We start from the raw sequence: 12,109 nt of genomic DNA, 5'->3' as shown, positions 1-12,109 counted from the left end.
CATTCTCTTTAAAGTCACTTTAAGCACCTTCTAAAACACCATTTTGCATCGTCTCATTCTCTTTAAAGTCACTTTAAGCACCTTCTAAACCTCATTTTGCATCGTCTCATTCTCTTTAAAGTCACTTTAAGCACCTTCTTAACCTCATTTTGCATCGTCTCATTCTCTTTAAAGTCACTTTAAGCACCTTCTAAACCTCATTTTGCATCGTCTCATTCTCTTTAAAGTCACTTTAAGCACCTTCTAAACACCATTTTGCATCGTCTCATTCTCTTTAAAGTCACTTTAAGCACCTTCTAAACCTCATTTTGCATCGTCTCATTCTCTTTAAAGTCACTTTAAGCACCTTCTAAACCTCATTTTGCATCGTCTCATTCTCTTTAAGTCACTTTAAGCACCTTCTAAACACTCATTTTGCATCGTCTCATTCTCTTTAAAGTCACTTTAAGCACCTTCTAAACCTAATTTTGCATCGTCTCATTCTCTTTAAAGTCACTTTAAGCACCTTCTAAACCTCATTTTGCATCGTCTCATTCTCTTTAAAGTCACTTTAAGCACCTTCTAAACCTCATTTTGCATCGTCCTCATTCTCTTTAAAGTCACTTTAAGCACCTTCTAAACCTCATTTTGCATCGTCTCATTCTCTTTAAAGTCACTTTAAGCACCTTCTAAACACCATTTTGCATCGTCTCATTCTCTTTAAAGTCACTTTAAGCACCTTCTAAACCTCATTTTGCATCGTCTCATTCTCTTTAAAGTCACTTTAAGCACCTTCTAAACCTCATTTTGCATCGTCTCATTCTCTTTAAAGTCACTTTAAGCACCTTCTAAACCTCATTTTGCATCGTCTCATTCTCTTTAAAGTCACTTTAAGCACCTTCTTAACCTCATTTTGCATCGTCTCATTCTCTTTAAAGTCACTTTAAGCACCTTCTAAACCTCATTTTGCATCGTCTCATTCTCTTTAAAGTCACTTTAAGCACCTTCTAAACCTCATTTTGCATCGTCTCATTCTCTTTAAAGTCACTTTAAGCACCTTCTAAACACCATTTTGCATCGTCTCATTCTCTTTAAAGTCACTTTAAGCACCTTCTAAACACCATTTTGCATCGTCTCATTCTCTTTAAAGTCACTTTAAGCACCTTCTAAACACCATTTTGCATCGTCTCATTCTCTTTAAAGTCACTTTAAGCACCTTCTTAACCTCATTTTGCATCGTCTCATTCTCTTTAAAGTCACTTTAAGCACCTTCTAAACCTCATTTTGCATCGTCTCACTCTCTTTAAAGTCACTTTAAGCACCTTCTAAACCTCATTTTGCATCGTCTCATTCTCTTTAAAGTCACTTTAAGCACCTTCTAAACCTCATTTTGCATCGTCTCATTCTCTTTAAAGTCACTTTAAGCACCTTCTAAACCTAATTTTGCATCGTCTCATTCTCTTTAAAGTCACTTTAAGCACCTTCTAAACCTCATTTTGCATCGTCTCATTCTCTTTAAAGTCACTTTAAGCACCTTCTAAACCTCATTTTGCATCGTCTCATTCTCTTTAAAGTCACTTTAAGCACCTTCTAAACCTCATTTTGCATCGTCTCATTCTCTTTAAAGTCACTTTAAGCACCTTCTAAACCTCATTTTGCATCGTCTCATTCTCTTTAAAGTCACTTTAAGCACCTTCTAAACCTCATTTTGCATCGTCTCATTCTCTTTAAAGTCACTTGAAGCACCTTCTTAACCTCATTTTGCATCGTCTCATTCTCTTTAAAGTCACTTTAAGCACCTTCTAAACCTCATTTTGCATCGTCTCATTCTCTTTAAAGTCACTTTAAGCACCTTCTAAACACCATTTTGCATCGTCTCATTCTCTTTAAAGTCACTTTAAGCACCTTCTAAACCTAATTTTGCATCGTCTCATTCTCTTTAAAGTCACTTTAAGCACCTTCTAAACCTCATTTTGCATCGTCTCATTCTCTTTAAAGTCACTTTAAGCACCTTCTAAACCTCATTTTGCATCGTCTCATTCTCTTTAAAGTCACTTTAAGCACCTTCTAAACCTCATTTTGCATCGTCTCATTCTCTTTAAAGTCACTTTAAGCACCTTCTAAACCTCATTTTGCATCGTCTCATTCTCTTTAAAGTCACTTTAAGCACCTTCTAAACACCATTTTGCATCGTCTCATTCTCTTTAAAGTCACTTTAAGCACCTTCTAAACCTCATTTTGCATCGTCTCATTCTCTTTAAAGTCACTTTAAGCACCTTCTAAACACCATTTTGCATCGTCTCATTCTCTTTAAAGTCACTTTAAGCACCTTCTTAACCTCATTTTGCATCGTCTCATTCTCTTTAAAGTCACTTTAAGCACCTTCTAAACCTCATTTTGCATCGTCTCATTCTCTTTAAAGTCACTTTAAGCACCTTCTAAACCTCATTTTGCATCGTCTCATTCTCTTTAAAGTCACTTTAAGCACCTTCTAAACCTCATTTTGCATCGTCTCTTCTTCTTCTTCTTCAATGGCCCGCTCGCAGTTGAGCACGTCGTGCTGACATGGCCTGGTCACCAATCGTTCTCCAGGTAGCTCGGTCCATGGCTGCAGCCCTCCAACCCCGGTCGCGTCCGATGTCTCGCAGGTTCTGCTCCACTTGGTCCATCCACCGAGCTCGCTGAGCTCCTCGTCGTCTCGTGCCGGGCGGGTCGCTGGTGAGCACCTTCTTGGTGGGGCATGAGTCCGGCATCCTCATGACATGCCCCAACCAACGAATCCTGCCGGCCTTCGCCACCGTCAGGATGTCCGGCTCGCCATACAGCTCAGCTAACTCGTGGTTCGTTCTTCTCCTCCACACGCCCTGCTCGTACACACCGCCAAAGATAGACCGGAGCACGCGCCTCTCGAAGACTGCGAGGGCGTTGGCGTCCTCCGTGAGCAGAGTCCAGGATTCATGCCCATAGAGAACGACCGGTCTTATCAGCGTGCGGTATATGACACATTTCGTGTGCGGGAGAAGCCATCTGGACCGCAGGAGTTTGTGAAGTCCATAGTAGGCACGATTCCCCTGAACAATGCGCCTCCGGATTTCACAGCTCACGTTGTTGTCCGGAGTTACGACAGTGCCGAGGTAGCAAAACTCCTCTACTACCTCAAGTTCGTCGCCGTCCACTGATACACTGCTCCCCAGCCTGGCTCTGTCACTGTCAGAGCCTCCGACGAGCAGGTACTTTGTTTTCGTCGCATTGATCATTAGTCCAATCCTTGCGGCCTCGCGTTTCAGTCGGGTGTACGCCTCGCACACCGTCCTAGTGTTCCGCCCGATGATGTCGATGTCATCCGCGAAGCCGAGGAATTGGAGAGAGCGGGTGAAAATCGTGCCACGGATGTCGAAGCCCGCGCTTCTCATGACACCTTCCAGAGCGATGTTGAATAGAAGGCAGGAGAGTCCATCACCTTGCCTCAGACCCCGGTGGGATTCGAACGGATCCGACAGCATGTTCGAAATCCTCACCTTACACAGCACCCCCTCCATTGTGGCCTCTAACGGCGATCGGTTTCGAGCTGTCAACGAGGAAGGTCGACCTTACGAAACTCCGCTCGCAAAGTGAATCTTTCGCTATAATTCGCCTCAAAATCAACGTAAAGGTGTTAAAATGCCGGCTAAGGCAGAACAATCATCGAGTGGTGTGAAAATTGGCAGAAAAATCATCGGGAAATAGTGAAAACAAGAATAGAACACTAGCGTCAGGGGGCGTAGCCTCACTTGGGACTCCCTTGTTTTCTCGTGTGGAAGCGTCCGGATCTTGGCCGGATCTAGTTTTTTATCGTGACTCCAAGTGGGACGAAGAGAAACTTTGCGAAAACCGCGTGAATTTAGGTCAATTCGCAAGTAATTAGTGAAAAAACATTGTACACTGCAGTTGTCAAATCCGTTAAAATGAAGACTCGAGTTTTCGAATTCGCGTGACTGTTGACAGCTGAAGATCCAAGTTGCCGAATCCGTAAAAGGAGCGTTGTAGACGAGCAAACGAATTATCCCAAGTACCATCATTGGCTCGGCAGCAGCAAACCGAACAAGCGGGGTAGGGGTTGTCCGTGTGTAGATTGGGACCCCCCCCCCCCCACACACACACACACACACATCAACAATATGAGTACGGAGGACACCCCTAAGAGGATCTTGCGATCCCGGGCGCGCGTGAATCCAGTCACCGGTACTGAAGCGTCGGCGGACTCACCTACGACCGAGGAGTCCCCAAAGGACGTGGGCCAGCAAGGAATGCCAAGGCGGGTGACGCGGTCCAGGTCGCAGACAACCCACGGTAACAGGTCCCTTTTTGGAAGCATGGGGGACACCCTGGAAGGGACGCTGTTGGGGCCCATCACGTCACCGGCGGTGTCATCAGCCGAAAACACCCCAGCGAAAGCAGATGTCACTATCGATATCGAAATCACCGACGACGAGGGAGCGGGCACTACTCCAGAGGCTCCCGACGTGCTGGCAGTCGCACCACAATGTACACAATCCGCTTCGCCCGTCATCGCCTCGCCATCCGATATGCCCGCCGCAACACCCGTCGCTCTGCCAGACGATCAGCCAGCGGAGGCGAAGAATCAGGAGGGTGCGGCGTCGGCCATCGAGGAGGGCCTAATAGCCACCCTTGAGGTTTTGCGGCGCAGTGCGGAGCGAAACGAAAAGTTGATGGAAGAGCTCCGAGCAGAGAACCGGGAGCTTAGATCACTGGTTCAAGAGCTAACGAAGCAAGTGAGCGTTTTGTCAAAGAACCAGCTGACTGAACAGACCATCACAGAGGGGAAGGAGACAATCAAGTGCCTGGTGGCCGAAGCAATGGGCCAGGAGGATAGGTCCAAGGAAAGTAGGAGTAAAAACAAGCGTGAGCTGCCACCACAGCAGCAGCAGTCGCGGTCGACACAGCAGCAGCAACATTCGCGGAAGGCGAACCCGCAGAAGCTGGCGAAGACTCAGCGATCCACCGCCGAGGAGCCATGGCAGATGGCCAAGAGTAAACATCGCCCCGCACATGACCGGCAGTCGCAGCCAGATGTGGGGCAGACGGGAAGTGGCCACACTGGCCAAAAGCGGGTGGACACGGCGAAGAAGAGCACGCAGACAGTCCAACCGGCGAGTCAGCGAGCCCGTCCGAACATCAAGGGCCGCCCGGACGTCATTACCGTGACACCCCCGGAGGGCGTTTCATTCTTAGACGTTTTCCGCCGCGTACGAGCGGTCCCGGAGATGGCCGAGCTGGTGCGAAAGGGCTCGCGCATTGCGGGGAACACGGCCGAGATGGTGCTCAAGAAGACCGCGGACTCAAAGGCAGTGCTCAGCAAGGTCAAGGAGCTAGCTCCAGAAGGGAGCATGGTCATTCTCCGGGTGGACACCGTTTCTCTGCGGCTGCGCGGAGTTGACATGCTGGCCGAGAAGGCAGACGTCGCGGCAGCAGTGGGGGCGGCAATCGGAGACACCATCACCGAGGGGGACGTCGTCCTGCATCGTTATAGCCGTGGCGATCAGCGGGCGAACGTGCGAGTTCCTCGCCGCTTTGCCAACGCGCTCATCGGCGAGAAGCTACTTGTGGGCTGCTCGCGATCACGGGTGGAGCTGGCTCCGAGGAAGCCGATGGACCAAGCAACCTGCGGCCGCTGCCTGCTGCGAGGACACCTCGCACGAAATTGCAGTGGCCCCGACCGCACCGCACTGTGCCGTAAGTGCGGAGGCGAAGGGCATAAGGCGGCGAACTGCCATAACAAGGAAAGGTGCCTGGAGTGTGGAGGACCACACACCCTCGGGTCGGCACGCTGCGGAAACCGCCGTCCAAATTCACTGTAGTGCAGCAGAATTTGAGACGGAGTGCGATGGCCCAGGATCTCCTGACCCAGTTGGCCCGCGAACGTGGTGCGGACGTCGCGCTCTTGTCCGACTACCACCGCGTTCCCGCGAACAACGGCAACTGGGTCTTCGATCCTGTCACGAGAACGGCGGTCGTCGCATTGGGGAGACATCCTATCCAGCGGATTGTCAACATCGCGGAAGGGATGGTGGCGGTTCAAGTTAACGGCACAACTTGCATCAGCGTTTATGCACCACCATCCTGGAGTCTCCCCCGGTTTCGAGTCCTCATGGAAGCAATCCAGGCAGCAGCACACGGAAGTCAACGAATCCTCCTATCCGGCGACTTCAACGCGGCCGCTGTGGAATGGGGTCGACGGTCGACGGATCAAAGAGGGCACGAGATCCTCGCACTCGCGGAGATGCTGTCGTTGCGGGTGCTAAACCGAGGCCGCACTCCGACCTTTACAGGGAGCGGGGTGGCCCGGCCAACGGTCAACGACATCAGCCTAGCATCCCGGAGCTTAGCGGGCGGCGAGGATTGGGTCGTCCTCCCGGTTTATACGGCGAGCGACCACCAGCCGCTGTGGTACACCGTGTGCACGCCAGCAGCACCACAGCAGCGTCCAGCGGGTGAAAGACGACAGCCCCCACCAGGTCGTCGCTGGGATGTCTCGGTGTTCTCGGCGGAGCTGTTCGGGGAGGCACTACGCATGCTGCGTTTTGATGAAGTCGCGGTAGACCCGGCCACCCTCGTCTCTACCCTACAAAGGGCATGCGACGAGACGATGCCAAGGATGACTGGCAGAAACAGGACGCACGCCTACTGGTGGACGGAGGAGATCGCAGGCCTGCGCACGTCCTGCCAGCGCGCCAAGGCGACCCTCCGTCGCACACGCGACCCGACGTTGCGATCCCTGCGAGCCAACACCTTCCGCGCCATCAAAAAGGACTTGCGCAAGGCAATAAACGTCAGCAAGCGTCGGTGCAATCAGGAGCTAGCAGACACAATTGAGGATAATCCTTGGGGGGATGCCTACCGCATCGTCACCTCGTGGGTGAAGGGCGCTCGGATGCCGCAGGAGCGGGACGCCGAGGTCCTTGGGGGCATAGTCCATGAGTTGTTCCCCACGCATCCCCCCATGGACTGGCCGGAGGCACCAGAGCACACCGCAGAGGAGCCGTCGATGCGGACCATCACTGACGAGGAGCTCCTGGCCATCGCGGCGAAGCTGAACCCGCGAAAGGCCCCCGGTCCGGACTGCATCCCGAACGGCGCAGTAGCCGCAGCCATCCGGGAATCTCCCGCTACGTTCAGGCGCATATTCCAGCAGCTACTAGACAACGGCGAATTCCCGACGCAGTGGAAGTCGCAGCGCCTCGTGTTGCTGCCGAAGTCTGGCAAACCACCGGGTCAGGCGTCGTCTTTCCGGCCCCTATGCATGCTCGACACTGTCGGTAAAGTGTTCGAGCGCATAGTTCTGGATCGCCTAAACGACCATCTGGAGGCCCCACTGCCAGATGGTCCCCGCCTCTCTCCCCGACAGTACGGTTTCCGTAAGGGGAGATCGACGGTGGAGGCGATCCAGGAGGTGGTGAAGGCGGGTCGGCGGGCCATGGCGTTTAACCGGACCAACAAGCGCGACAAACGCTGCTGTATGGTGGTCGCTTTAGATGTCCGCAATGCCTTCAACTCGGCCAGCTGGACACACATTGGCGAGGCACTGCAGGCCAAGGGAGTTCCTGGACCCCTCCTAAACATCCTCGGAAACTACTTCCGCGACCGCGTGCTGAACTACGCGACCAGCACCGGGCAGGTCTCGAGGCCCATCACCGCAGGCGTTCCACAGGGCTCCATTTTGGGGCCCACATTGTGGAACGTCATGTACGATGGTGTCCTCGAGCTGGAGCTGCCGCCGGGAGCGGAGATAGTTGGCTTCGCAGATGACATCGTGCTGCTGGTGCCCGGCAGAACACCTCGGGAGGCGTCGGCCATGGCGACCAGATCGGTGAATTTGGTGCAGAGGTGGATGGCAGACCACAGGCTATCACTAGCGCTCCAGAAAACAGAGATGGTTATGGTGAGCTGCCTGCGCCAGGGCCATCCGAACGTTCCAGTGCGCGTTAGAGGCTCGACCCTACGGTCGAAACGCCACATACGGTACCTGGGCGTGCAGCTGGAGGACCACCTGTCGTGGAATTTCCATGTCAGGGCGGTGACGGAAAAGGCCACGCGAATAAACCGGGCACTTAGCCATCTGCTGAAGAACCATGGCGGTCCCTCAAGCATCAGGCGGCGGACCCTGGCCAGCGTGTCGTCGTCGATCATGCGGTACGCGGCCCCAGTCTGGTGGGAGGCGACATTGGTTCAAAGCAATCGCCGGCTGCTGAATCGCGTCCAGAACCGTGCGGCGAAGATGGTCGCCAGCACCTTTAGGACGGTCAAGTATGATGTTGCGACATTGGTGGCTGGCCTTCCGCCGATCGTGGAGTTGGTGAGGGAAGACCACCGCTGTTACGAGCGGAGGCTGCAGTCCGGAGGTGATCCTGCGACCATCAGGAAGGAGGAGCGGGCCGCGACGCTGAGGATCTGGCAGGGGAAGTGGGACGAGCTGGCGCAGGACGGTGAGGGCTCCAGCCGTTTCGTCCGCTGGAGCCACCGAGTCCTCCCGGACGTGGAGAGATGGGTGGATCGGAAACATGGACGGGTGAACTTCCACCTGTCGCAGGTGCTGACTGCGCACGGATTCTTCCGTCAGTATTTGCACTCCCGGAAGTTCACTCGATCCCCGAACTGCCCAGCTTGCCCGGGAGTTGACGAATCGCCGGGGCACGTCCTTTTCGAGTGCCCACGCTTTGCAGCCACACGGGACCGTCTGCTTACGGGCCACGGGCTTCAGCCTGTAACAGCAGACACGCTCTTCGACCACCTGCTCCACAGCCCGGACTCTTGGGGGCGTGTGGAAGAGGCAGCTGTCACCATCACCCGGGAGCTGCAGCGGATTTGGACAGCGGAGCGCAGGGCGGTGTCGGAGCGGGCGACGCGCGACGCCAGACGTCGGGTGACAGAGCGCGAGATGCGACGGCAGCGATGGCGAGAGGGCCGCTTTGGCCGTGACCCAACGCTGCGGGACCGCATCCTAGCAATGACTGAAGAGATGCGTCAGGAATTCCGGCGGCGAGCCCAGCAGTTACAGGAGAACATTCGGAGGCTGGAGCGCCGTCGCGATCGGATGCCGCCAGCGGTTTTCGAGGCAACGATGGCTCTGTATGTGGCAAGCCTCAGACACCACGACGCGGCACCAGAACACCAAGCAGCAACAGCGGCGAGGGTGCAGGAGGCCCAACGGGGTCTGGAAGTTGCGCGCAGACAACAAAGGAACGCCCTGCAACGGGTAAGGCGACGACTGCAGACGGGCCGAGCCCAACGTGGACCCGGCGTGGGTCGACGAGGACGAAGTAGCGGGAACGCGTCCCGATAGATTCCGATCTAGGTAGAGAGGGGCCCGATGGCCAGACGCTTGCCCCACACGGCTCTACCGTTTAGGTGCATGCCGTGTGGGGCACTACAAGGCTAGAGGAGGGAGTAGTTGATGTTTTCTTGATCTGTGATATTGTAAACTAGTATTTTAGGTATTTACGAAATACATCAATGAACCCTTGATAAAAAAAAAAAAATAAAAAATTGTGGCCTCTAACAGCCGAACCAGCTTCTCGGGGAAGCTGTACTGCCGCATGGTCTTCCATAGCTCCTTCCTGTCTATGGTATCGTAGGCCGCCTTGAAGTCGATGAAGAGGTGGTGCGTCGGGATCTGGTGCTCCCGGCACTTCTGGAGGATCTGCCGTAGAGTGAAGATCTGGTCGGTGGTGGATTTGCCTCCAACAAACCCAGCTTGGTAGCTTCCGACGAAATCTGTAGCAAGGGGCGCGAGTCTGCAGAAGAGTATCTGGGATAGGATTTTGTAGGCGGCATTGAGAACTGTGGTGGCTCGAAAGTTGGCACAGTCCATTCTGTCACCCATCTTGTACACTGAGTGGATGACACCCAGCTTCCAGTCCTCCGGTATCCTTTCCTGCTCCCAGATTTTCACAATTAGCTGGTGCATACTGACGGCAAGCTCTACCGAACCCATCTTGAATAGTTCTGCCACCAGCCCATCGCTGCCAGCTGCTTTGTTCTGTTTCAGCTGCTTGATGGCACTAGTGACTTCGTCCAAGGATGGTGGGAGCACCTCGTCATCTACCTCCTGGCTAATGTGCTGCTCAATTCTGCCTGCGCCGCTGCTGGACTCCCCCAATTCCGCTCCGTTCAGGTGTCCGTTGAAGTAGCACTTCCACCTTTCGATCACCTCTCGCTCGTCCGTAAGAATGTTGCCCTCCTCGTCACGACACATTGCGACGTTTGGCGTGTAGCCGCCTCGTGTCTTCTTCAACATCCTGTAGAACTGGCGAGTTTCCCCCGACTGAGTTAGCTGCTGCAACAGTTGTTCATCCGACTCCTCGAAGCGGCGCTTCTTGCTCTCGAAGAGCCGGGTTTGCTGTGTCCTCAGTCGTTTGTAGTGTTCCACGTTCTGACGGGTTTCGCGCTGCAGCATTCGGGCGCGCGCTGCGTTCTTCTCGGATAGTGCCCGCCTGCACTCGTCATCGAACCACTCTTTCCTCTGGTTACGTGGCTTATGGCCCAGTGTCTGCTCGGCTGTGCTGCTGATGACTCGCTCCACCATACGCCAGTGGTCATCGAGGGACATCGTGGCGGTCGCGTTGTTGTCCGGTAGCGCTTCCCCAAGCGCTGACGCGTAGCCCTCGGCAACAGCAGGTGTTCGCAGCCGATCCGTGTTTAGGCGTGGGGTAGGCCGGTGACGCAGTGTATTGACAGCGCAGAGCTTCTGCCGTAGCTTCACCATAACCAGGAAGTGGTCCGAGTCGACGTTTGCGCCCCTGTACGTACGTACGTCGATGATGTCCGAGAAGTGCCTTCCGTCTATGAGAACGTGGTCTATTTGGGAATATGTCTGCTGTGGTGATCTCCAGGTGTAGCTGAAACGAGGTTTGTGCTGGAAGAAGGTGCTACGGATGTTCATGTGCCTCGAGGATGCGAAGTTGATGAGCCGGAGGCCGTTGTCGTTGGTTAGCTGGTGGACGCTAAAGCTACCAATCGTAGGTTTATAGGCCTCCTCTCGCCCGACCTGAGCATTTAGATCTCCGATGACTATCTTCACATCATGTTGTGGGCAGCGGTCGTACTCCCTTTCCAGCTGCGTATAAAACGCGTCTTTGTCGTCATCGCTGCTCCCAAGGTGCGGGCTGTGCACATTTATAATGCTCAGGTTGAAGAAGCGTCCACGTATCCTCAACCTGCACATCCTGTCGTTGATCGGCCACCATCCGATCACACGCTTCCTCATAGCACCCATAACAAGGAACGCCGTACCGAGCTCGTGCTTGTCTCCACCACTCTGGTAGATCATGCAATCGCTACGGTAGGGGCGCTCCGAGACTCCTTTCCAGCGAACCTCCTGAAGTGCTACTATTTCAAAGCCGCGGGCTCTCACTTCCTCTGTGAGTATTCTGGTACTCCCGGGTGAGGTAAGAGACCTGCAGTTCCATGTACCGAGTTTCCAATCGTAGTCCTTTTTTCGTTGCGTGGGTCGGGCATGATTGGTCCAAATCGGGTATTCTTCGTGGTGACTATTCGTTGCAATTGTACAGAGGGTGGCTTGCAAGGCCTCTCCCTCCGCCTCCTATCTCGTCGGTGGAACAACGCATCCTAGCTGTTTTACGTCCCGTAGGATGCCAGGACAGGGTGTACAGCCGCCCCTAACATGGGGAACAGACGCTGGTTCGAGCCGCTCCTAACATGGAGAACAGACGCTCGGGGATGAACTACTAGCAAGTAGCAGTCCATTCCCCCTCTCAATTCAGCCTTGCCGCCCATCCGCCCAAGGGGGTGGGTTTCCCCGTGTACCCAAGCTTGGATATTTAGGCGACAAGTTACCGTTCTGTACGTCGCGGACGTATTGAGTAGGAGTTGGGGAGGAGAGCCTATAGTAGCCTTCAGGAGGCGTCGGATCCAACCCTTTACAGAACTACTTTAAAGTCATTTTAAGCACCTTCTTAACCTCATTTTGCATCGTCTCATTCTCTTTAAAGTCACTTTAAGCACCTTCTAAACCTCATTTTGCATCGTCTCATTCTCTTTAAAGTCACTTTAAGCACCTTCTTAACCTCATTTTGCATCGTCTCATTCTCTTTAAAGTCACTTTAAGCACCTT

The 12,109-nt window shown here is 53.5% G+C and overlaps 1 protein-coding gene across 1 annotated transcript; it reads left to right on the top strand.

The window, feature by feature from the left end:
• The first annotated feature begins 4,331 nt into the window (after positions 1-4,331).
• Positions 4,332-5,837, top strand: LOC131271275 (uncharacterized). The gene has a single exon (XM_058272685.1). It carries the CDS (start codon positions 4,332-4,334, stop codon positions 5,835-5,837), a length of 1,506 nt encoding a protein of 501 aa, XP_058128668.1.
• The last annotated feature ends 6,272 nt before the right edge of the window (positions 5,838-12,109 follow it).

The sequence above is a fragment of the Anopheles coustani genome, unplaced genomic scaffold (genome assembly GCF_943734705.1).
Source record: "Anopheles coustani unplaced genomic scaffold, idAnoCousDA_361_x.2 scaffold_36_ctg1, whole genome shotgun sequence".
Classification (NCBI taxonomy): Eukaryota; Metazoa; Arthropoda; class Insecta; order Diptera; family Culicidae; genus Anopheles; species Anopheles coustani.
Note: the sequence above shows the minus strand (reverse complement) of the source record. Positions and strands in the feature narration are given on the sequence as shown.

Coding starts and splice junctions, on each gene's coding strand:
- LOC131271275 (XM_058272685.1), top strand. CDS start 4,332: ATGGGGGACACCCTGGAAGGGACGCTGTTGGGGCCCATCACGTCACCG.